The 26,913-nt window shown below is 36.6% G+C and overlaps 1 protein-coding gene and 1 pseudogene across 1 annotated transcript in view; one reads left to right on the plus strand and one right to left on the minus strand.

Annotated features, from left to right (window-relative positions):
• Nucleotides 1-11,573, plus strand: part of NPAT (nuclear protein, coactivator of histone transcription) — a 56,800-nt gene extending 45,227 nt beyond the window's left edge. Inside the window, exons 13-18 of the mRNA XM_016218208.2 lie at nucleotides 1,243-2,904; nucleotides 4,684-4,799; nucleotides 4,874-4,982; nucleotides 7,488-7,548; nucleotides 7,655-8,786; nucleotides 9,964-11,573. Coding sequence (XP_016073694.2) covers nucleotides 1,243-2,904; nucleotides 4,684-4,799; nucleotides 4,874-4,982; nucleotides 7,488-7,548; nucleotides 7,655-8,786; nucleotides 9,964-10,041 — 3,158 coding nt within the window. The 3' untranslated portion in view covers nucleotides 10,042-11,573. The remainder of the gene's footprint in view (nucleotides 1-1,242; nucleotides 2,905-4,683; nucleotides 4,800-4,873; nucleotides 4,983-7,487; nucleotides 7,549-7,654; nucleotides 8,787-9,963) is intronic.
• A 7,035-nt stretch (nucleotides 11,574-18,608) lies between these two features.
• LOC148091935 (glycolipid transfer protein pseudogene) lies at nucleotides 18,609-21,631 on the minus strand (annotated as a pseudogene).
• Nucleotides 21,632-26,913: the final 5,282 nt, after the last annotated feature.

Below are 26,913 nucleotides of genomic sequence, written 5' to 3' on the forward strand. Positions count from 1 at the left end.
AAGATAACCAGCATCCTGGCTTCTCTCACATTATGCTGGCATCTCACACTTATTGCTAAACTTTAGACCTCTGTAGTACCGCCTCTCTCTATTTCTGTCTACAACAAACTATGCCAAAGTTATCATTTCTGCTCATGCCTTCTTAACTGTTGTCACCCCTCCAACCTCCTAAAAACCTGGATGGCTTCCTAGTTTCACATCATGTCTTACAAAGGGGTATATCTTTCTCACTACATAGTATGTGTGGAAGATTGTGCTTCAGTTAAGCTCTACCCTGCACAAAATGAGGTTTGAAATCTTATTTTCTTAGGAGGTCTTCCTGCTTCATTGAAACTGACTACTCCTGAATTTGCCTGGATGTAATCTCCACTAAATTCGCCACAATAAGGACTCAAACGTGCTCTGTACCAAATATTATTTTACTAGTGTCACATTAACAGAATTATATGATTGTTGATAAATTTTCTGGGGGTTTTCTCAATTTTTTTTATATTGTTGATTTATGCTGTTTCTGTCCTAACCTGTGAATGCTGTATGCAGTTTATCAGTGCTGTGTTATTTTCTGAAATGCCCTTTCTTCTTATTCCAGCTATTACACTTGTATTTTTCAAGAAATACCTCTGTTATAACACTTTCTCACATCCCCAGGCAGGAAGAGGTGCCTTTTATTCCTATACTTCCACAGTTTTTATCATGTTTTATTATGACTCGCTGTTCTATATCTGCTTTCCTTACTAGACTGATTTCTCCAAGGTTGTTCATCTTTGTTTCCCAGTACCATATGATTGATCTTCAGTAAATGTGTGTTGAATATTAAACAGTATACAGTAACATCATATGTTGATCATGAGAATATAAGATAAAGTAAGGCCAATAGAAATGGTAGAAGTTGAAAAGTCAAGTGTCGTGAAAAAAATGTGTGGTTGGAGCCCATTTTTTCACATACTGGTAAATATTAAATGTTCTTAAATGTATATACTTGATCCTTCATTGTGTCATCTGTTTTCCAAGAAGCTTGAAAACAATTTGACACTTGCTTAAAAAGGTATCAGTGATAAGAAAAGTACCTCTAAGTATTTTAAAACTCAGAAAATGGTAGATACAGTTTTTATATCAGACTTCCACTTACTGGCATATCAGTGATTAGTTACTTCCTTGACAAAACAGGTTTTCTGGTAAAGATGACCACCTCAGAAGCTATATATACTCACCATATCTTTCTACTATGCTAATATTTTGCAGATGATCAGTCTGGTCAACCCCCACTTTGTACATCTTATCAAAATGAAGACACATCAAATGCTCTGAAGAATGGCAACAACCATGATGAGCTTAGACAGGAAGCCCAGGAACATTTTTCCCAGATAGGCTCTGGCATCCAGAAAAAGACTTTCAAAACAATTGTACCTACTGAACAGAAGTGTAACCTTGATATTACCTTTGAGTCTGTGCCTAATTTGAATGACTTTAACCAAAGAGTAAATTCTGATGCCAAATGTAATCAGCATTGTGCTGAATTATACACCAATCAGATGTCCACTGAAACTGAAATGGCTATGGAAGTTGAAAAGAACTCTTTGTCTCCAAATGTGCCGAATGAGTCTCAATTACAGCCAGATCAGTCTGATACACCAATAACTTCATTTGTTTCCCTTGGTGGTGAAACTAAAAATGAAAACTTAAATCTCTCTGGGAAAAGTTCTCAACTTTTATCCCAGAATATACCATTAACTGGAAAGCCATCTAAAAAAAGTCAATTTTGTGAAAGTTCTGACGATACAGAAAGACTGAAAACTAATTTCCATGGTTCCAAGTCACCAGATTCTAGAGAAATACAACAAAGTAAAATTGAAATTAATGATATATTACCAGTTACAGCACAACAACTTTCAGATTGCCAAGATAATTCTTCACTTCAAAGTAAAATACCTGTGTCTGAAAGTTCAGGTTTAGATGTATCTGAGCAAGGAGAAGTTCATCTTGGAGATTCAATGTCTTCAGGTAAACAACCATGTAATGATTCATCGTGTGTTGAGTTAAATTGTACGGAACATGAAATTGAGCCCTCCAAGCCTGAGAAAGTTGCTTTGGATTCACAAGATCCTTCATCTTCTGTAAAAGAAGGTGGAAATAGTATTTTTCTCTCTTTAGGTGAAAATAACTGTGGGGAAGCTGCATTAATGCCTCCAGAAAGTAATCTTGTAGAAGAGAGACGCTCTCTTCCTTCAGAATCTGTGTGCTCTTCAGTGATAGAGTCTCACCCTGAGTCCCAAAATACTAGTGATAAACCTGCTAGCAACAACTCAACAGATATGGATGCATCGAATATTGTCTCTCTCAAAATCATCATCAGTGACGATTCATTTGTTTCCTCAGATGCTGAACTTAACAGTGCCGTTTCTAGTATCAGTGGAGAAAACGTGCCAACTATAATTTTGTCTTCTGCTAAATCACCTGCCCAAAATGCTGGATTAGTTAAATGCCTGTCTTCAGAAGAAACTGCAGGTTCTGTCACATCTGCTGAAGGAATAGGGGATTCAGCCTCAATGGAACAGAGCCTTTTAGTGCTTAAACCTGAAGACTCTGCAGTAAACAACACTCAGAGTGAGGACAGCATTGCTTTTTCAGCCAGTGTCACACCATGTGTTACCAAGGATGGCGGGTATATACAGTTGATGCCAGCTACAAGCACAACTTTTGGCAATTCAAGTAACATTCTGATAGCTACCTGCATGACTGATCCAACAGCTTTAGGAACAACTGTAAGTCAGTCTAATGTTGTGGTGTTGCCTGGAAATGCTGCACCTATGACTGCCCAACCTTCACCACCACAGTTACAGACACCACCAAGGTCAAACAGTGTATTTGCTGTCAACCAAGCTGTGTCACCCAACTTTTCACAAGGTAACTAAGAACACACTGAAGTTTATTTCTGTGGAATAGGATCTAATTTGTGTCTATTGCTAAGCTCTGGAACTTGGTGGTTTACAGTTTTTCCCTTTTTTTTCACAATTACTTCCCAATCCATGTGCTGAATTACAAAAGACAAAAGAGTAATTTATCAAATAACTATATACCTACTAAAACCCAGTGTTGTGGGAATTTTTTCTTATTAAATTATAGTCTTAATTTTCAAGGAATATATTATCTATTTGGGGAGACTTTCAAGACACAACTTGACTTTGTCCCTCCATAAAGCCCTTTGTAATTTCTGTCTTCCACCTTCCAGAATTGATCCCTGTCATTGGAATTCTTTGTTTATAGAGCACTTGTGGCATTTAATACATGCCATTTTATATGTAGTTGGTGATGGACAGGCCTGTCATATTGGTCATTTTTAAATTTATGTTCCTTGAAGATAGAGCTTATGGCACATTCATCTACATTTCCTTAGTTATTGGTTCCCACTTTTCTCCCACTCTTTTACATTTATAGGCATACATTAAAATTTGATTGAATATCGGCAATTAAGTACTAAGCCTAATGGCTCTATATCAAGTGCTGTTTAAAATAAGGTAAAGGAGCCTGGCCGACGTGGCTCAATGGTTGAGCATCAACCCATGATCCAGGAGATCAAGGTTCGATTTTCAATTCCCAGTCAGGGCACATGTCCAGGTGGCGGGCTCATTCCCCAATAGGCGGCGTGCAGGAGGCAGCCAATCAATGACTCTCTCATCATTAATGTTTCTGTCTCTCCCCTCCCTTCCTCTCTCTGAAATCAATAAAGACATATTTTTTAAAAAAAGAAAAAAGATAAAGGAGGGGTCAGAATTGCTAGAGAATGTGGAACTCGAGATGAAGCTTAGAGAAATAAGGTAGTATTTGGAGTAAAGGGAAGGGAATCTTAAGTAGCACAAGTATAGGTAGATATTTGAGATACTGAAGTTGGTATTCATGAAAGTGAGATCAACCTCACTAGAGCAGTTAGTGAATGTGTGTAAGGGAAAGGTTCATTTATAAGGCAGGGCTAAATAATTATAGCCACAGACTCTGTTGTTGACCCATATAAGCATTGTGTTTCTTCCCATAGTTTTCACTGGACCTTTCTTAACTAATACTACTGAGATAATAAGTTGGGGTCGTGAGCAAGTCTCGACCTGTTAACATTCAGTTGGAGCCCTAATTTTGTGGTGTAAGATTCAGACTTGAAACCTTCACCACCAATTTTCTAATCAGTTTCACTGCTCTTTCTAGAGGAATTAAGATATAAATATAATATGGTATCTTGGCTGTAGAGCCTTATGCTTACTTATACTTACCTTGACTAAATGCATAACTACTTTAATATTCAAATTCACTTTTTCTTAATTTGCTAGCTTTGTTGTTCATAAATTAATTTTGTAAAAAGAAGAGTAAATTGTAAAGAGAAAGGGATTATAATTTTTTATTTTTTTTTAATATGTCTTTATTGATTTCAGAGAGAGGAAAGGAGAGGGAGAGAGAGAGAGACAGAAACATCAATGATGGGAGAGTCATTCATCAAGCGCGGAACCAGGCGTGTGCCCTGACTGGGAATCAAACCCCGATCGCCTAGATCCTAGGTCAATGCTCAACTGCTGAGCCACGCCCAGCCAGGCTAATTTTAGAAAATTTGTTTCAAATTAGTCATTACTTTGGTGTCTTAGGTTCATGAGAGAAAATCTTACTTTATTGAGTTTTTTGGTTTTTGTTTTGTTTTTTAAGGATCTGCCATCATAATTGCTTCTCCCGTGCAGCCTGTACTCCAGGGAATGGTAGGAATGATACCTGTATCTGTGGTTGGACAGAATGGAAATACGTTTCCTGCTCCTCCTCATCCAGTAAGATTTATGAACTAAAAATGTTGCAGTGATGCTTTTCAAACATAGTATAACTAATGGCGTCTTCTTTATAGGTCCTTCATATGCCTTTGGCAGCACCTATATGCAATAGAAGTATCCCTCAATTCCCTGTGCCTCCAAAATCTCAGAAAACTCAGGGACTAAGAAATAAGCCTTGTACAGGTACATTTTTAAGTTTATTAATGTCAACTTTATGTCTGTGTGTTCATTTGTTTGCAACAACAACACAGTATTATTTTCATTTTGAATACTTATACCATTCCTAAGAGGTGATCATTCACTCTTTGCTTCAAATTTTTGCAACAACTTAAAAAGATAAATGGAATAAAATAGAGTTTAGAAATTGCTTAAAGTTTTTTACAGCAATTTAAAGAAAAAGATAAATGGAAGAAAATAGAGTTTAGAAAGAGACCGTGTATTTATAGGAACTTGTATGTGGTAGAGGTAACATCAGAAGTCAGAGGGGATAGGATGGATTATTTAATAAATGAAATTTATTGGCTATTATATATATTACAGGAAAAAAATTAGGTCCCTTCCTTATGTCATATACAAAGGTGAACTCCTAGATGATTAAAGACCTAAAAGTGAAAAGCAAACAATTAAACATAAAAGAAAATGTAAGGGAATATCTTAATGATGCTGGGATAAAAGAATTGCTTTTTAAAAATGTATAATTTATAAATGGAAAAGATTTTGTTAACAAAAAACATCACATACAAAGTAACAACCAGACTTTCATGCAGGGCCTTGATGAATGTTGCACCTAGTTCTCAGACTTCTGTACCTCAGCCTTTTCCATCTTCATGGGTGACAACATGCCCATGTCGCTAACCTACCAAACACCCTAACCCTCAGAATTCTTGGACCTTTTCCACTTCTATCTTTAATCTTTACTTCACTGAACCTCTCCCATAGCTTCATCTTTAATTTTTCACTGCATCTTATTAGACCTATGTGATTTTTAAAGGCCAGTAGCCTGTCTCAAGATATTCTCATTTCCATATACTCACTGAATCTCTCTTCCACCAATGAGAGCTCCTAGTATTTGAATCTCCACCTTTTACCTCAACTTTCAGTTTCTCTCTAGATTTTCTTTCTTCACTATGTGGGCTTGACCCTACAGTCTACCACATCAGTCACTTTTCTCAGTACAATTAAAAACCTTTATATCTACATTCTTCTACCATACACACTTGCTACCCTCCAGTCCTGGATCTAACCAACCATCCATATCTGCCCTCACACCTCAGTTTCTTGGCATTGCTTTAGAAGTGGTGTCGGGCCCTTCAGTGCCACTTAAAAATGTCTTGCCCTCACTGCCATTTAGCAATCATTTTAATGTCAGTGATTTTATCTCCCCACTGATCAGTGGTAAACTCCATTTTGTCATATCATTCCATTTAATATGTACCTGTTCTCCTTCCAAAATCATTCTTCCTTTTATCTTTCTTAGAGGAATAATAATCTCACTCTTTATAAGGTTAATGCAATCTACTTGTGCTCTAGATTGTATCTTCTATATCTTGTCAACTTTTTTTTTTTTTTTTTTTTGGCTTCTTCCCTCTCTGCCTGTAGAGTTCCTTAGATTTGTCTGACCTGCCAACCATTTATCCCCAATCCTTCTTATCTCTCAGTTCTTTATATTATTGTCTTTTCTCATGTTTCTATTAAAACTGTTTAAAATGAGGTCACCAGTGACCTAATATTGCCGTATACATTGGACATTTTCCATTCTTTCTTTACTTCCCTCCAACTGTTGATGGCTTCTGGAACCACCACTATACTACACTCCTCCTTCTCTAACTTTCTATAGCTCGAGACCTTCAAACTCTACATATCTAAGTCTACCTCTTCTTCCTCAAAGACCTCCTCTGCCTACTTTTTCCCCCCTTGGTTAATGTCATTGATTCCTCCTTTACCCTTCATGTCTATGTGAATGCCGTTTACTGTCTCTACGATCCTCATTGTCTCTTACCTGGAATATTTAGAGCCATCTAATTGTATTTATCTGGAATTCCTGTTTTTAGTTTTCTTTCTTCTTTGGTTCATTTTCTGTACTACTGCCAGAGTGACTCTAAAACATAAACCTATTCCTGCATGTTTCCTATTTAAAACTTGTAAGGATTCTCTGTGAAACATTTTGCATAATACATAAGGTCCTTCACGATCTCATCTTTGCTTTTTCTTCTAGTTCATGTCTTTCTGCTCTCTCATAAGCTCCATAATATCAAAATATGGTTATTAAAACTCCAGAGCATGTGCCCTAAGTGACAGGCTTACAAATATGACAGTTATATGGGCAAATTTTTTAAATAAGCATAACGTACTGCTTTAAGCATCTTTCTGGATCTAAGTAGTACTCTTAAGTGCTCTATTGAGCATTGTAATACATAAATCCAAATATGGGATTCATAATATTTGCCTGAAGTTGAAGCAAGGCATTTCTGTATTTCCTCTGTAAAATGGATAAGTGACTATCTTGTTTATATTAGAAAGCTGCATTTAAGTGTAATATGTGAAAGTATTTCATTTGTTCATTGGCTATCACTTAAAATTTTTTCTCATGATGTATGATGTGGTGTGGTCTGTTCCATTTCCTCTCAGAGGAATATACTCTTTCTCAGGAATGTTTTTCTTTTCTAATTAATTAATGTATAATTCCAGGAAAGCAGGTAAATAATCTGGTGGATTCATCGAGTCATTTAGTTGGATGTCATGCACAAAGGTGAGCATCATGAAAGTCGTTTCTATCAGATTATTTGAATGCACAGATTTAAAATAAAACGGATTCCTAATGTTGCTAAAAGTAACTTTTTTTTTCTTTTTTTAAGAATTGAAGTTCCTGACAAGAATATGGCAGTAGATCATGGGAAAAAACTGGAAGAAATCACAGTTCCCTTCTCAGTAGAGAATATAATTCCAACTAGCAAACCATTGGAAAGCCACAGACGTGTGCTGTGTTTTGATAGCACTGCTTCTCCTGGGGCAGATACACAGGGAACAAACCATAAGACAGTGTCCCAAAGCAAAGAAAGGAGTGACATTTCACTTCCTAATCTTGACTCACCCATGATGTCCTCTACCTTAAAACCCTCTTCTAATAGTGGTCTCAAAAGAGAAAGGGAGAAACCTCCTATGCCTAAGATTTCATCTAAGTCAGAAACTGCCCTTAGCCGACATACCATCATAAAAGAAGCTCAGTCAGAAAAGAGAGTTTCACCAACAGAAATTGGACTTGAATCTTTCCATAAAGCAACAGCTAATAAGGAGAATGAACTGTGCAGTGATGTGGAAAGGCAGAAAAATGGGCAGCAAAATGGGGGTTTAAGGAATGAGAAAACTATAGCTTCACTGCAAGAACTAACCAAAAAACAAGGCACATCCTCAAACAGTAAAAATTTCATTTCAGTAGCTGCAGCTGTGAAGGATCTAAAACAGGAACAAACGAAATCTGCCAGTTCTTTGATTAACCCACTAAGCAAACATACCACAGAAATGTTACAAGATGTTCAGCGACATAGCCCAGTAAATAAGCTCTCGGACAATACTCATTTATCTGTACCCCGGACACCTGGCTCAGGGGCAGGGGAAAAACATAAAGAAGAACCTACAGATGGTATCAAGGTCCCCTCTAGTAGGCGTCTCATTGAAGACGGCACACCCAAAGTGATGGTCCCTCCTGTCACCCCAGACTTGCCTGCCTGCAGCCCTGCCAGTGAAGCAGGGAGTGAAAATAGTGTGAACATGGCTGCCCACACGTTGATGATTCTCTCCAGAGCCGCCATCTCTAGGACTGCGTCAGCGACGCCTCTGAAGGACAACACACAGCAGTTTAGAGTGTCTTCGAGGAGCACCACAAAAAAGCGGAAAATTGAAGAATTAGATGAGCGTGAGCGGAACTCCCGTACTTCTAATAAAAATCTCTCAAATTCATCAATACCAATGAAAAAGAAGAGAATTAAGGCAAGTTTGAAAGTCTTAATTTCAAAATCTTACCTTTGCCTTCCCTTCGGTACTCAGATTAGAGAGCTCCGCATTTCTTGCCATAGGTACCTGACTGAACATTATGGTTAAAACAGCACTGAGTTTTGATTGACAATAAACATTGTAGAGCAGTGTGTCTCAGCAGTGTGTACTCAGAGGTTGTCGAGGTGAAAACAGTTGCTAAGGCATTATAAACACCTCGGGAAAAGGAGGTTTTTGTTTCTGTCATGGTAGAATCCAAATTTGGGTGACATAAGGTATGAAAAATTGGGAAGGCACTATTGTGTGTGGAATTACCAAGTAAAAAAACTACTTTAACAACTATGTCTTGGTTTTTTTCACATGTCTTTCATGGGCTCCTATAGATGTTAATGTGTAGAGCAGTGTAAAAACTGAATTTACCTGTTTTTTCCTTGACCATTCTTATCTGTAGAAAGGCAATGCAGGGATAGCATTGATGAATGAAACACATTTTTTTCTAATCTGCTTAGCCATTTAGTAAGTGGATTGAGTAGAAAGAACGGTGTTTAAAATGTGACATCAGGGAAAGAGTCCTGGCTTTCCTGCCATGCCAGCCTGGGTTTGAATCCTGCACCTCCTGCTCGTTGCTTCTGTGACTATGACTAAGCCCATAGCCTCTGTGAGTCTCAGCTGCATCATTTAGCAGAAGGTTACCACACATCTTACCTGATGTCTGTGAGGACTAAATGTAGTGTTTATAAAGTGCCTGGTGTATGTGAAATGTTTGGAACTTAAAAAGTACCTGTTGCTCTTAAAATCTTAGTAAAGCTTTCTAAGGCTTATTGTTTGGCAATAATGAGCACCTTATAGAAAGCATGTTCTTTTCTTGTTTCATTCAACATTCATATACTCTGGATTTGTATAATGTCTTTTGCCCTAAACTAATGTTGGAAGAACCATCAGAAGTATATTTTATTAATGTTGAATTTAATTATATTTATCTCTACTTCTCTGTAAAACTAAAATTCTAATGAACTGGAAAAATTTGTCAACAATTTTAGTGTATGGAAGAACCCGATAAAAGGTTCTCAGTGATTTAAGAAAGTGTTTTTGGCCTTGTTTGAGTTCAATGTTAACTTAGGTTTATTTTTTTCTTTCTTTTTTATTTTTACTTTTTTTTTTTTTTTTTTAACAGAAAAAGAAGCTGCCCAGTTCATTTCCAGCTGGAATGGATGTGGACAAATTTTTGTTATCCTTGCATTATGATGAGTAAACATTCTGAACACATAAGAACAGTAGCTGTTTAAAACTCGTATCCCTTAAACTATGAGTGTGGGGAATGAGATACTGGCAAAATCTAAAAGCATGACCTGCACTTTCCTCATACTGAAATTTCACTTTATATCTAAATCATGCTGTTTCTGAAGCAGCTTCCTAGTTTGTAAATAGATTTCCTGTTATATTTTTATTTTGGGAAAAAAATTTGCAGAAATGTAAGTAAAGCCATTCTGCAAATCTGTATAGCTTTGACAATTGCATATTGTAAATATTGTGTAAATATTATTGAAATAGAGGTTAAATCAACCCAATGCTCTTACACTGTGTTTTTTGACTTATGATCCCTAATTCTGAGGCTTATTTATCTGGAATAGTTTCTCACTGTTGGGGGGAAAATAATGTTTTTCCTTATAAATTGCCTTCAGTAACTGTCCAACAAGACATTTAAAGACATAGCCACTAAAATGATAACTACCCCAAATGGTAGTAAAGCAATCAGAAAATAACAATTTGGGTTTTTTTCTACAGTGAATACTTTACCACCCCTTCTTATAATTGCAGTAAAGATTATATTCCTGAAATTTATACTTCTTCTGGTCATTCTGGTCTCTTTGTTTTAAAGAGAGAATTTTGTAAACCACTTGAGTGTTCTAATCTTTTGTTTATAACTTTCAAGATGTTTTACAGAACTTTTGAGTGTTTAAACTATTGAGCCATAAAAAGCTTGGTTATGTACTAGTTGAGATTTCTTGGGATGTATATACTTTTCCCCTAAGTACTGGGGATTTAAAGAATTGCACTAATTCTTAGAACTCCTTACATAGTAGTGACCAGTGCACACTTAATTTAAATCTTGTATTCTATTTTAAAGCTTATGTGAAGGATCATCTCCTGGTGTCCTTTTAGAAAGCCATGTCCATCATATGATGTAAGAAGAGAAATCATAGTTTTATATTTTAATGTAGTTTCTCCTAAAATGGGCTGTTAAATAACTATATCTGTACTTAGATATAGTGCATTGTCCCTGTGCTCCTTAAAATGTTTGACGAGTTAACTCTCAAAAAGGAGAATGAGAGGTGCCTTCTCTGTATTAGACTTACATATGCCAGTCAAGTTGGTGAGTTGATTTAAACCTTTAAATGAGAACAGAAATTATAATTAGAACCTGACCAATTGTGCCTAGATATTTAAGTATGTTCTCTTAAGTGCTTTCTGTTTGTTTAAATATCAGTGCATTAAGCTTTTTTCCTACAGGTGTATGTACTGTTAAAGCGTCATTTTCCTCAATCTTTTTTTTTTGTACTGGGCCTTTAAAAAACTAAATCTATCCTACTCAAAACAACATTTCCCCGTGTGAAAATCACATCTTAATTGCTGAACCTTACTGCAGAAATCTGTGTTGTAAAAAATTTTTATGATGTGGCAGTAGCCTATTCCTAAGGAACTAAATATCATACAGTTGTTTGTTTAACTCAGCTTGGTACTGTAATACAGTTAGGTTTGAATAAATATTTTCATTAACTTAAAGTTTGAATTCCTTCATATTGGCAGTCATTCTCATTAAGATGCCTTGATATAATTCCTTTGCAAGTTAATTTTTGCATGCTTTTTCAGAAGTTCAGATAATGCTGGAAGTTACAAATTTTCTTTTCATTCAGTTAATATGTGTTTATATGTTCTAAATACTAAGAATTCATATACAAATAAAATAAGTTCACTTTCTTCAAGATTCTTAGTTCACTAGCCAGCAACCACTAGATTTGTCCAAAGACAGCTTGTACTTGGAGCTTTCATTTATTCAAAGAGCAAAACCATAATCCCCGTGTTACCTTAAAAGTCCAAGCATGCTGGACTAAATTGTAGTATTGTACCTGGTAACCTGTTTTAACAGTCAGATGCCCAGTGATGGCATTTTAGGGTTAAAATACACAATAAAAAACTTGTAGCTACTTTTACAACTACATGTAAGGATACACTCTTAATTTTGGACATTACTTAGTGGTTGATATCAGTGTATGCCAAATCTGAAAAGTCTTACAATTAACATATTTGATTATTGTAGCCCTGGATATTGTTAGAACCCTTGAGTATATTGAAATTGTACATGAGAAAAGCATCCATTAGCATTCAACCAAAGGCTAGTTAGGACTATTAGGGAAACCTATATTTAAGCTTTGAGAGGAGTAATTTCAAGGGCACCTTACTGTATATTCTTCATTGATACATTTCTCAAGCTGCCATCTTTCAGCCTCAGGCCCAACTTCTTGAAATTATATATCAAGTTTTTACTTTATTATTATGCTTCTTCTTTGAATAGACTTCCTTTTTATAAATGTTGGTTAACATTTTGACATACTTTACTAGTCTTTTTTCCTAAATTATTTCTTCTACATAGTTGAACTTAAACCATAAATATAACTTGCTAATGCTTTTTTTTACCTCAAGTAATATGAAGCATTTTCCAGCTTTCAGCTATTATCTATTAAAAAGTGAACATATTTGTAAATAAATATTTGTTTAGGCTATCAGTTGTTTCCGTAGGAGACATTTTAGACAGTGGAATTACCAAATAAAAAATGAGTGCACTTTATAGGATCTCAATACATTTTGCCAAACTGTCCCAGAAAATTAATTTACATTCCTGCCAGCAAATTGTCATTTCTTCCACAGCATGCTTATCCCTTACCAGAAATATATTCAGCTATATCATCACTGGTTTCTAGGTTGTTACTTTTCTTTTTCAAATATGTTTTTATTGATTTTTAGAGAGAGAGGAAGGGGGGAGAGAGAGAAACATCAATTGGCTGCAGGGTCCCCACGGGGGATTGAGCCCGAAGACAAGGTATGTGCCCTAACCGAGAATCAAATCAGCAACCTCTTGGTGCATTGGTTGATGCTCAACCACTGAGCCACACTGGTCGGGCTCTAGGCTGTTATTTATTGATTTGTTAAAATTATTAGTTAGCTCATAATCCATATATAATTTGTTTTGGTACCTGGTATGAAGTAAGAACGTACATTTTTTTCTAAATATTTAACCACTTAACTCCATATGATTGGTTAAAATAAATTTTCTCTTCCCCCACACATTTACTTACAATGCCTCTCATTTTATACTGATGCATAATCTTTTCTTCACAATTCTAAAATCCAAAGGTCTAACCAATATTTTCCCCCTAAATTTAGCATCAAAACCCATTTCGTGGCAAAACCTGACCAGATTTCACATGAGACTTTATGAGTGCTTATCTCATATGGTATAACCATTCATATTTTGCTGGAAAAGTAGTAATGTGCTTAATCAGTGTGCTATTTTAGATTCAAGTGGGAGTATATGGTATAGACATGGTGTTACTTTTTTTAAATCCTAAGTATCTGAATTACGAAACCCATCTAACCATAATGGTACAAAATCAAATTTTGGACCTGTATTAAATTTATATGAATACACTATATACTATGTTGTATAGGGTATTTTGTGGCACTGATTAAATCATTACAGCTTTGTGTTCATTATGACTTCTTATTTTTTTAAGTACTTGCCCCGTTTATGCTTCCTGATTAACTTCAGAATCACTTGTATTATTTCAAGTTTAAATTCTGTTGGAATATTCATTCGAAGTACATTAACCCTATAAGTTACCGGGAGCTAAAAGAAAATGGTAATATGGTATGTATAATAGTTTTGTAGTTATCCCTATCCTCATAAATGCCTTGCTAAACTGGGTATTTTATTTGTTGCTATTTTTAGGGAATTCTTCATTACATTGTTTAAACTGGTTGTTGCTTTTTTAATGTAAAATTTTTATGGAAGCATAGCGTAGAACAAGTGCAGAAACAATTAAGTTCAAACAGTTCAATGAATTTTCTAAAAGTATATACATCCATTTAAACACTATGGAATCCCCTCATACTACCTTGTAACTACTAGCCTCAAGGGTAATTGTTATGCTGACTTCTAAGTGCCATAGTTTCAACTTTTTTTTAACCTTGTATAATGGATTTCTGCATTATATAGTCAGTCTTTCATAACTACTTTTGCTCAACATTGTAATATCTACTCATGTATATAATTCAATCTTAGCCTAAGTGCTGTTGTATATAATTCAATCTTAGACTAAGTGCTGTGTACTTTTTCACTCTTTATCCACATTATCTTATACCATGCTTAATCCATTTTTTTAAAATATATCTTTATTGATTTCAGAGAGAGGAAGGGAGAAGGAGAGAGAGAAACATCAATGGTGAGAGAGAGTCATTGATCGGCTGCCTCCTGCACACCCCCAGCTGGGGATCGAGCCCGCAACCCGGGCATGTGCCCTGGACCGGGAATCAAACCCCGACCGCCTGGATCCTAGGTCGATGCCCAACTGCTGAGCCATGCCCGGCAGGGCGCTTAATCCATTTTATAGTTGAATATTTCTATTATTTCCACTTTGGGGCTATTATGAATAGAACCTCTCTGAATATTTGTGTACATATTTTTTGGTGAAAGTATTACACTTTTCAGTTGGATATGTACTTAAGAGTCCAGCCTTATTCAGATTTTTCAGTTTTCCAGAGTGGCTGTGCCAAATCATACTATCAACAGGGTAAGGAGAGTTCCAGTTTATATTGGAGTGACATTGGTTAATAAAACCATACAGGTTTCAAGTCTACAACACATCATCTGCATACTGCATTCTGCGCTCACCACCCAAAGTCAAGTCTCTTTCTGCCACCAAATATCCCCCCTGTCCCCTGTAATCATCATACTGTTGTTCTATGTGGTGTGTGTGTTTTTTAACTTAATATCTCTTCACCTTTTTCCACTCACCCCCGCCCCCACCTCCCTGTCCTCTGACAGCTATCAGTCTTATCTGTATCTGTGAGTCCGTTTCTGTTTTGTTAGTGTATTTTGTTCATTAGATTCTGACTGGCTTATTTCACTTAGCATAAGACTCTCCAGGATCCATTCATGCTGCTGCAGAAGGTAAGATTTTTCCTTTTTACAGCTGAGTAATAGGCCATTGTGTAATTGTACTACAGCTTTTTTATCCACTCATCTACTGATGGGCACGTGGGCTACTTCCAAATATTGGCCTTTGTAAATAATGCTGCAATGAGAACATAAGGGTGCGTGTATTCTTTCAAATCAGTATTTTGGGTTTCTTTGGATATATTCCCAGAAGTAGAATTGCTGAGTCATAAAGCAGTTACTTTTTTTTTTTAATTGCTTTCAGAAAGAGGAAGGGAGAGGTGGGGAGAGAGAGAGAGAAACATCAATGATGAGAGAGTCATTGATCGGCTGTCTCCTGCACACCCCTGACTGGGGATCTAGCCCGCAACCTGGGCATGTGCCCTGACTGGGACTCGAACCTTGATCTCCTGGATCATAGGTCGACGCTCAACCGCTGAGCCATGATGGCTGGGCACAGGTTTTATTTTTTGAGGAAATTCCATACTGTTACCCACAGCGGCTGCACCAACCTTCATTCCCATCAACAGTGCATGAGGGTTTCCTTTTCTCCACATCTCACCAACACTAGTTGTTTGTTGATTTATTGATGATAGCCATTCTGACATGTATGGGGTGATATCTCATTGTGGTTTTGGTTTTTTTCTGATGGTTAGTGGTGTTGAGCATCTGTGTGTTGGCCATCCATATGTCCTCTTTGGAGAAGTGTCTATTCAGGTCTTTTGCCCATTTCTTAATTGGATTGTTCTCTTGGTCTTGAGTTATATGAGTTGGCTAATCATTATATTAAAATTAAAGTGTGTGTTTGCTTCTGGACTCTAGTCTACTCCATTAGTCTATTTTTTTAAAGATATGCCAGTAACATGTCATGTTAATTGCTATAGGAAATCTATTTATTTTATGTTTTATTTTATATTTGGGCCCCTTACTAAGAAACTATTAGAGCTAATAGCTTTCTTCATGGTTAGTTTTTACTTACTAAGGATGTATCACCTTTAAATAATTATTTTCCAAATTTATTTCTTCTTACTACACTGATTAGCATTTCCAGTACAACTAGTAATAAAGTAGGTTTTCATATTATTATTTTAATGGAAATGTTAAGTATAATATTGGCTCTTATTTATAATATTTTAAGGATTTACATTAGGAATATCTGTTCAACTTAAATTAGATGCTGTCCTAACATCAGTTACAGTGTTTTTACTAAACCCATGAATTTGGTTTTATATTAATCCTAGTATTATATACTTTATGATTTTAATGATTCCTCAAATATAACTAAATTTGATTTGTCAACATTTTGTTTAAATGTGTACTTCTAATGAGGTTGGTTTCAAGCTTATGCTAGTTTTTAAAATGAATTTGAAAATTTCCATCTTTCTAGTTTATCTGAATATTGGAATAATAAATAGTACCCATTTTAATATTAGTGCAATATTTAAGTAAGGCAATACATGTAAAGTGTTTAGGTCAATGTCTGGAGCATAATAAGCACTCTAACAACTAGCTTCTATCCTAGCTTATGCTGTTTTTGATTTCTGTTTCCTGCAACAGTTTATTTAGAATGGGAAATAACTGTTCCTTATAACTAAATCACCAGTAAGTCCTGTAGGCCTGGAAGCTTTGGCAGGAGAAAATTTGTTTTTTACCCCAAATTTCTTCCAGGCTGATTGGTCTAGTCATACTTGGAGCTTTTTCTGAATTAAATATTTTTCCTCTAATATTTACTAGAGGTGACTGCTTTTTTTCCTGACAAAAATCACCTCTTCTATTTGACAATTGTATAGTTTTCTAATTCGCTAATTTCTGTTTTCTATTTTCAGAGTTCTTTTTTTATGTTTAACTTCTTAAATTGAATGAAGAGTTATCTGATTTTTTTTCCTTTTAAACCATGTAAACATTTAATTAAGGCAGTGAATTTAGTTCTATTTCAGCTTTAGACATCAAAATTTGAAAGATAGGGTAAGTACTTTGTTTAGTTATTTTTTATATCGACTTAATTAGAATAAGGGAGCGTGCATTTTTCTTACACATGTATTTGGTTGGTTGGTTGTTTAATCCTCACCCAAGGACATGTTCGTTGATTTTGAGAGAGAGGGACGGAGGGACGGAGGGAGGTTGGTTGATCAGTTGCCTCCCATATGCACCCAGACTTGGAATAGAACCCACAGCCTTTTGGTGTTTGAGTTGATGCTCCAAATAACGGAGCCACACCGGCCAGGAATGTGTTTGTTTTTATTTGGGTCAAATGATAAGTTAAAATTTCGATAAGTTACACAGGTGGGTCCTTAAAAATAGGTATTTTGTTTACAAAGGTACAAGGTTTGTTTTCTGTTGCATCTCAAACTGTCAAATCCTATCTAACTTTGCTTCTCACACTTTTGTCATAAATGTTTACGTTCCCATAATTATCTTGGCTATAGTTTTTACCCCAATTGTTTCGCCATTACTGCTCAGAGTACAGCCTGTAACTTTCATAACATCATTCTTTTTTCAGCTTTATTGAGATAAAGTTGACAAAATTGTAAGATATTTAAAGTATACATCATGATGATTTGATATACGTGAACATTGTGAAAGGATTCTTCCCATTTAGTTAATTAACACATCCATCTCCGTGTGTGTGTGTGTGTGTGTGAGAGAGAGAGAGAGAGAGAGAAATTTGACCTCTACTCTGGTAGCAATTTCAATGATATAATACAACATTCTGAACTATAGCCACCATATTATACACTAGATGTCAGACTTTATTCATCTTACAGCTGATATTTTATACCTTTTTACCAACCTCTCCCTATTTCCTTCACCCCACAACATAGCAACCACTTTTTTACTCTGTTTCCATGAGTTTGACTTTTTTTAGATTCCAAATATAAGTGATACCATGTAGGTATTTGTCTTTCTCTGCATGCCTATTCCATGTAGCTTAATTTCCTCAAGATCAAATCATGTCACAAATCATGTCACAAGAGCTTACCCTCTATGTATTCTTCTAGGAATGTTAAATTTTCAGGTCTTAAATTTTTGTCTTTATTCTAGTTTGAGTTGATTTTTGTGTACGGTGTAACATAATGGTCTAGTGGTTTCATTTATTTGCATGTGGCTGCCCAGTTTTCACAGCAGCATTTATTAAAGAGATCGTCCTCTCCTTATTGTATAATTTGGCTCCTATGTCATAAATTAATTTACCATTTATACATAGGTTTATTTCTGGGCTCTCTATTGTATTCCATTGATCTATGTGTCTGTTTTATAATATTATTTTAATAACTATAGCTCTGTAATATAGTTTGAAATCAGGAAGTGTGATTCCTTCATCTTTGTTGTTCTTTCTCAAAATTGCTTTGGCTATTCAGGGTCTTTTGTGGTTCCATACAAATTTTAGGATAGTTTATTCTGTTTCTGTGGAGAATGCCATTGGAATTTTGATCAGCATAGCATTGAATCTGTACATGGCTTTGGGTAGTTTGGACATTTTAACAATATTCTTCCAGTCCATGAGCACAGAATATCTTTCCACATATTTATGTCTTCAGTCTCTTTCATCAGTGTCTTATAGTTTTCAGTATATATACTTTTCTCCTCCCTAATTAAATTTTTTCCTAGTTATTTTTGCTGCAATTGTAAGTGGTGACCATGTACTTGACCAAGAAGGAGTGAACCTTCTTCTCCAGGCACTCCTCCTCTGTCACATTTATGACGTTGGAGAGCACTTTTGTGAAGTTGTGCTTACATGGTGCCGCATACTATGCTGCCTGGAAGATCTTCTGGCCAATCCAGCTGTGGTACTTCTTGAGGGACATCTCATAGGCCTTGGTGGCATTGATGCAGATGAGTTTGGGGCGGTTCTCATCCCACTTCCTGTCATAGATCCCCTGAAGGAAGACCTGGATGAAACAGGCCTCTTTTCAGCCACATCAGTGCCAACGTGGCCCCCACTTTGGGCCACTGTGCTCCATACATTTCCTTTTTCACCTCCAGGATGTTCTGCAGGGTCTGGAAATTGGCTGGGTTAGTGCCTTTATGGGTGTAAACACTGGGGACCCAGGGCAATCGAAGAAGGGCAGCAGGTGGGACACTGCCTCAAGGAAGGGCCGGGTCTTGATATGCTTATCCGTGGGTAGCAGCTTCAACTCGGAGGAAAACATTTCAGCTTTTAACCAGTGAGTATAATGTTAGCTGTGGGCTTGTCACATACTGCCTTTATTATGTTGAGGTATATTTCTATACCCAGTTTTGGCATCCCTGGAATAAAGCCTTCTTGATCATGTTGTATGATCCTTTTTAATGTGCTGTAGAATTTGCTTTGCTAGTATGTTCATGATTTTTTTTCAATCCTCACCCCAGGACATGTTTTTACTGATTTTAGAAAGACAGGAAGAGAGGGGGAGAGAAAAAGAGAAACATCAAAGTGAACCAGAGAGAAACGTCTATTGGTTGCTTCCAGTATGCACCCCAACCAGGAATCAAACCCCCAGCCTGGGTGTGCCCTTACCTGAATCAAACCCACAACCTTTCAGTGTGTAGGACAGTGCTCCAAACCAGCTGAGCCACACTCGCCAGGGCCTATGTTCATGAATTTTGCACCTATCTTCAACCAGGCTATTGGCCTGTAATTTTCTTGTAGTGTCCTTGTCTGGTTTTGGTATCAGCAGTAAAATGTCCTTATAAAATGAGTTTGGAAGTGTGCCCTCCTCCTCTTTTTTTGGGAAGAGTTTGAGAAGGATTGGTATCAATTTTTCTTTAAGTGCTTGGTAGAATTCACCAAAGAAGCCACCTGGGCCTGGATTTTTCTTTACTGGGAGGTTTTCGATTACTGATTCAATCTCCTTAATAAATTTGTCTCACCAGATTTTCTATTTGTTTAATGATTCAGCCTGGGTAGGTTTATATTTGTATGAAGTTATCCATTTCCTCTAGGTTTTCTAATTGTTGGTATATAATTGTTCATAGTAGTCTCAGAATCCTTTGCATTTCTGTGGTATCAGTTGTAATGCTGCTTCTTTTCTCTGTCAAATACTGATTGACCATATTGACTTGGGTTGATTTCTGGGGTCTGTGTTCTGTTCCGTTGGTCTATATGCTTGTTCTTGTGCCTGTACCACCAGGCTGTTTTGTCTATTTGTTTCATTCTCAGCTGAGGATTTTTAGAGAGATTGGAAGGAAGGGAGAGGGGGGGAAAGAAACAGAGACATCAGTGTGAAAGAGAGACATCGATTGGTTGCCTCACAAAGGTGTTCCTACCGCGGGACCTGGGGATCGAGTCTGCAACCCAGATATTGTGCCCTTGACCGGGAACTGAACCAAAGACACTTCAGTGCACAGGCCGACACTCTAACCACTGAGTATCCTGGCCAGAGCAGTATCAGCCTCTTTTGATTACAATACCTTTGTAGCATAACTTAATATTCTGTATTGTGATCCCTCCAACTTTGTTATTCTTTCTCAACATTCCTGCAGCTATTCAGGGTCTTTTGTGGTTCCATATTTGCTCTAGATCTGTGACATGTGCTGTTGGTAAAACTCACCTGTGAAGCCATCCAGTCCAGGACTTTTGTTTCTTGGTAGTTTTTTTTATTACTGCTTCAGTTTCATTAGTTATTATCGGCCTATTCGGGTTTTCTGATTCTTTCTGGTTGAGTTTTGGAATATTGTATATTTCTAGGAATTTTTCCATTTTGTGCAGTTTGTCCTATTTGTTGACAGTTTGTCCAGTTTGTGTGGTTTGTCCTGTTTGTTCGTACTGTTTTCTTACAATCCTTTGTATTTATGTGATGCTAGTTGTTACTTAGCCCTTTCATTTCTGATTTTATTTATTTGGGTCCTCTCTCTTTGTTTCTTGATAAGTCTGTAGAAAGGTTTATCAATATTGGTTTTCAAAGAAGCAGTTCTTGGTTTCATTGGTCTTTTGTATTGTTATTTTAGTCTCTATGTCTTTTTGCTCTGATCCTTATTATTTCCTTCCATCTACTTCCTCTGGGCTTTACTTATTCTCTTTCTAATTCTCTTTGTAGAATTACGTCTTTTTTTTGCTTTTTCTTGTTTCTTGAGGTAGGCCTGTAATTCTATGAACTTCCCTTTCAGGACTGCTTTCACTGTGTCCCGTAGATTTGGGGTTGTTGTGTGTTCATTTTAGTTTGTTTCCAGGAAGTTTTTTCTTTCTTCCGTGATCTCATTGGTAATCTATTAATTGTTTAATAACATGCTATTTGACCTCCATTTGAGTTTTTTTATTGTAGTTGATTTCTGGTTTCATGCCATTGTGATTCAAGATGTTTGATATTTCAGTCTTCTTGAATTTATTAAAACTTATTTTGTGTCCTAACATGTGGTCTATCTTTGAGGATGTGTCATTCTTGTCTTCTGCTGCTTTGGGATGAAATGTTCTGTCAGTGTCAAATACATCTGACCTAGTGTGTTGTTTAAGGTCACTGTTTCCTTGTTGATTTTTTTGGTCAAAAAAATCTGTCCTGCCCGGCTGGGTGTGTCTCAGTGGTTGAGCATTGACCTAGGATCCAGGAAGTCATGGTTCGATTCCCGGTCAGGGCACATGCAGGGTTGCAGACTCAATCCCCAGTTGGGGGCATGCAGGAAGCAGCCAGTCATTGAGGACTCTCATCATTGATGTTTCTCTCTCTCTCTCCTTCTCCCTTCCTTTCTCTGAAATCAATAAAGATATATTTAAAAAAAAAAAAAGAGGATGACCTATCCTATGCTGTCAGTGGGCTGTTAAATTCCCCAACTATGACTATCGTTCTCTACCTTAAAATCTACGAGTTTTTTTCATATATTTAGGTGTTCCTATGTTGAGTGCATGTATGTTTACAAGGGTTATATATTCTTGTTGAATCAATCCCTTTAATATTATAGTGACCTTTTTCTCTTATTATGGCCTTTGTTTTTAAGTGTATTTTGTCAGATATAAGTACTGCTACCCCACTTTTTTTTTTTCTCGTTTCCATTTGCATGGAATATTTTCTTCCATCCCTTCACTTTCAACCTGTGTGAATCTTTTGTTCTGAGGTGGGTCTCTTGTTGACAGCATATATATGGGTCATGTTTTCTCACCCATTCAGCAACCTTATGGTTTTTTTATTGGAGCGTTTAGTCCATTTTCAATTAAGGTTATTATTGATAGGTACTTACTGCCTTTTTTTTCTTTACACCTATGTTCCTCACTCTTGATTCCTTTTCCTTAAAGCAGTCCCTTTAACATTGCTTGCAATGCTGGTTTGGTGGTAATATACTCCTTTATCTTTTTTTTGTCTAGGAAACTCTTTATTTTGCCTTCAATTGTAAATGGTAGCCTTGCTGGATAGAATGGTCTTGGATTCAGGTCCTTCATGCCAATCCCTTCTGACCTGACGTGTTTCTGTTGAGAAAGCAGCTGACAATCTGATTGGAACTCCCTTGTTAACTTTCTGTCTCCTCCTTGCTGCCTTTAAGATTCTTTGTCTTTAACATTTGTCATTTTAATGTGATTTGTCTTGGATTGGTTCTCTTTGGGTTCATCTTCATTGGGACTCTCTGTGCCTCCTCAACTTTTGTGACTTTTTTCTTCAGCAGGTTAAGAAAGTTTTCTGTCATTTGTTTCTTTAAACGAGTTCTCTATTTCTTGATCACTTTCTTCTTCTGGAACCTTTGTGGTTCAGATGTTGTTATATTTCATGTTGTCCCATAGTTCCTTTAAACTATCCTGCTTTTAAATTCTTTTTTCTTTTTTGCTGCTGCTCTAAGTGGGTGTTTTTCTGCCTTGTCTTCCAAATCACTCATTCTATCCCCTTCTTCATTCAGTCTACTTTGGATTCCTTCCAGTGTATTCTTGATGTCAGATGTGGTATTATTCATTTCCCCTTGGTTCTTGTTTATGGTTTCTATTTCATTTTCATGCAGTTGTAGTTCCCACTAAGTTTCTTGCAATTCTCCCTAAGTTCCTTGAGCATCCTTAAAACACTTTCAACTCTGTATCTGATAAATTGCTTCCATTTCATTTTGCTGTTTTGGGGGGGAGTTTCCTTTTCTTTGGTTTTTGGATTGTTTCTTTGTGTCCCCATTTTTGCTGTCCCTTTGTGTTTGTTTCTATGTATTAAATAGAACTGCTATGCCTCCCAGTCTTCATGAGGAGGCCGTATGTAGTAAGTTCTTGTGGGACCCGGTGGTGCAGTCCTTTTGATCTCCTGAGCCAGATGCTCTAGGAACATCCTCTGTGTGGGTTATTTGGGCTCTCCTGCTGTATCTCTGTCTTGCTTGTCGTCCTTTTCATGGGTGGGACCTCCCTTTGGGCTAACTGTGACGCTCAAACCCAGCCACACTGTGCGAGCTCTCGTGCAGGTGCTGACAGAACAAAACCAAAACAACAAAACAAAACAAAAACATACAAAAGACCCCAGTCTCAAGGTGGTTTCTGCCCTTCCTTGTGAAAAATCTATCTTCAGCTAGTCTTCAGTTGGTAATTCAGGGTGAATGTTTCTCTATTTAGTTTTATTTCCAGTTTGTTCTGGGAGGAGGTGCAAGAAAGATCCACCTACTCTGCCACCATCTTTAAACCCCTGAGATCTTCCATCTTATTATGTAATCTTTCATCATTATGGACTTCCCTGTAAGTTTTGGTTATGTTGTTTTCATTTGTGTTAAAATATATTTTGATTTTCAATTTTCTTTTTTGACCTATTGGTTGTTCAGTAGCATATATTTGAATAAACATATACTTGTGAGTTTTCCACATTTGTAATTGATTTCTAGTTTTAACCATTGTGGTCAGAAAAGATGCTTCATGATCTCAGTCTCCTAAAACTTAAAACTTGTTTTGTGGCCTAGCATATGCTCTATCCTGGAGAATGTTTGTATGTGTGCTTGAAAAGAATGTATGTTCTGCTGCTGTTGGATGAAGTGTTCTGTAACCAAGTTTATCTTGTCTGACATGTTAAGTCCAGTGTTTCTGTATTATATATCCGGATGACCTAACCATTGTTGAAAATGAGATAGTGAAGTCCCCTACTATTACTGTATTGCTGTTTATTCCTCCCTTCTGGTCTGTTATCATATGCTTTATATATTTAATGCTCCTGTGTTGAGTGCATAAATATGTATAATTGTTTTCTTCTTGTTGGGCTTGCCTTTTCATCATTATACACTGACCTTTTTGTATCTTATTGAAGTCTTTGCCTTAAAGTCTATTTTGTCCAAGTGTTTTCTGTTGGTTCCATGCATGAAATATCTTTTTCTGTCCCTTTACTTTGAGTCTGCATGTGTCCTTAAAGCTGAAGTGAGTCTCTTGTGGGCAGCATAGAGTTGGGTCTTGTCTTATACATTTGGCAACTCTGTCCTTTGATTAAAGAATTTCATTCATTTACACTCAAAGTTATTGATAGATATGGACTTACTAGTGCCATCTTTTAATTGTTCTCTATTTTATGTTTACTTGTAGCTCTATGCTTAGATTTTCTTTATCTTTTGTGCATCTACTGTAGGTTTCTGCTTTGTGTTTACCTTGATGCTTATAAGTCTTTTTGTAGCTCTGTAACTTAATTTGAAATGCACACTAAAGGTCTACACTTTTACTCTCCTTCCCCAACATTTTGTTTTTGATGTCACAATTTACATTTTCAACTTATGTATCAATAAATTTTGAATTCACACTTATTTTTTAGTACTTTGTCTTTTAACCTTCATCCTAGAGTTATGATTTACCCACCACAATTACATTAGAACATTCTGAATTTTACCTACTTATTTCTTCCAGTGAGACTTACACTTTCAATTGTTTTCTCATTTCTAATTAGTGTCCTTTTGCTTCAGGTTGAAGAAGGCTCTTTAACATTTCTTATAAGGCTGGTATACCGGTGAGAAACTTCAGCTCTTGCTTGTCTGGAAACTATCTTTCCTTCAATTCTGAATGACAGCTTTGCTGAATAAAATTTTTTTGGTTGGAAATAAATTTTTTCTTTCAGCACTTTGAATAAATATATCATGACACTTCCTTCTGGCCTGTAAAGTTTCACCGAAAAATCTCCTTATCTTATTGTAGTTCTCTTGTACATAACAGATTTTCTCTTGCTATTTTTAAGATTCTTTCCTTGTCTTTTATTTTTGACAGTTTAATTATAATGTCTCAATGAAGGGCTCTTTGTATTCACCCTTTTTTGAAATCTTTGGGCTTCCTTGTGTGGATTATTGTTTCATTTCCCAGGTTATAGAAATTTTCCACCATGATTTCTTTGAATAAGATTTTTGTCCATTTTTCTCTTCTCCTTCTGGGACCCCAGGAATGCATTATTTGCTCACCATCACATAAGCCTTTTAGTCATCTTTTGATGTTGAACCACTCTGTTGAATTTTTCAGGGCAATTATTGTTTTCTTCAACTCTGAGATTTGTTTGGTACTTCTATTTTCTGTCTCTTGAAATTCTCATTTTCTTTATGCATTTATTCTCTTAACCTCGTTGAGCATCTTTATTGACCATCAGTTGGAATTTTTGTTAGGTAAATCACTTAGCTCTTTTTTCATTAAGGTCTGTTTCTGGAGTGTTTTTTGTTTTGTTTCCTCTATTTTTTCATTTTCCTTTACTCTCTGGTTTCTGTGCATTAGGTAAAACAGCCACCTCTCCCAGCCTTTAACAGAGTGATCTTGCGTAGGACACAGCCTGGCCAGAGCTCCTCATTGTCTCTTAAACGGTTTCAACTGTCCATGCTTCCTTCTTTGTTTTTAGTGGCTCCCAGTAGTCGAAGGTGTGCCAAAACCTGTCGTTGTCCTAAAGGAGAAGATGGCATCAAGCATGTAGGTGCAGACTGATTGGAAACTGTGCTATCAGGCAGCAGCTGGGAATGTATGTTGTTAGGGCCCATCCATGAAGATTGACGGGGTGGTCATGAACCCATTAATACCTGCTTCTTTGCTTTAGTTTTTGTTGGACCCATGATCACAAGCCCTGTTGGCTGTCAAAGCCAGGTGATCCAAGGGCCTGTTCCTTGGGTGGCACCTGCAAAAGCTGTGGTGCCAGACATATGTACAAGCTCCTTCTAGGGAGATGTTGATGACTTGTAGTGGGCTTAAGTCAGAAGGCAGAGGTGGCATCTGCTGGCATCCCTGTTCTCCAGGAAGGATCACAGCTCCTAATTGTGTGCTAAATTTTCTTGTCATCCCCCATAAAAACACTTTCTATGCCCCTATACCTGTTTTGGAGTAAGGTTACTTTGAATAATCTTTTCTTTATACAAAATAGTTTTTGTCCTATTTTAACACTTTGTGTTGACTTCTAATAAATTTAGAAGTCAACCTCTCGTTTTACTTTATTGAGCTTTTCAGATCTACATTCTATAGTAACTAAGATTTAGAATTTGTTTTGATTTATATGGGCATTTGCCTTTATTTAGCATATACAGTTGACCCTTGAACAACATGGGTTTGAGTTGTCTGGGTCCACTTCTACACAGACTTTTTTCCAATAAATATCTCTACTGGGAGTCTGTGGATATGAAGGCTAACTATATGCATTGATCTGTGCCATTTTATATACGGCACTTGAACATCCTTGCTTTTTTATAGCCACAGGGGGTCCTGGAACCATTCCCTCACAGATACTGGGGGACAACTAAGTTCTTCAGGAATCAAGTTATATGCAGACTTCTGACTACACAGGGGATCAGCACCCCCAACCCCTTATTTTTCAGCCAACTTTAAAATTCCTATCCCTATTTTACCAGTAACCAACCTTCACCCCCAGCCAGTCCTTAATCATTTAAAACATTTTAAACTTTCACATTCCTGATTTCTTAATTTTGATTATTTTTCCTGTCCTCCTTTGAGGAAACATCACAGTGCTGTATTTTCTAAGCTGTTGTGTGCCTGGACACCTTCTAGTGTCTCTATTACTTTATTCCATTAAAAATGTTACGCAGCCCAGCCGG

Source organism: Miniopterus natalensis, chromosome 11, assembly GCF_054644295.1.
Source record: "Miniopterus natalensis isolate mMinNat1 chromosome 11, mMinNat1.hap1, whole genome shotgun sequence".
NCBI classification, from domain to species: Eukaryota; Metazoa; Chordata; class Mammalia; order Chiroptera; family Miniopteridae; genus Miniopterus; species Miniopterus natalensis.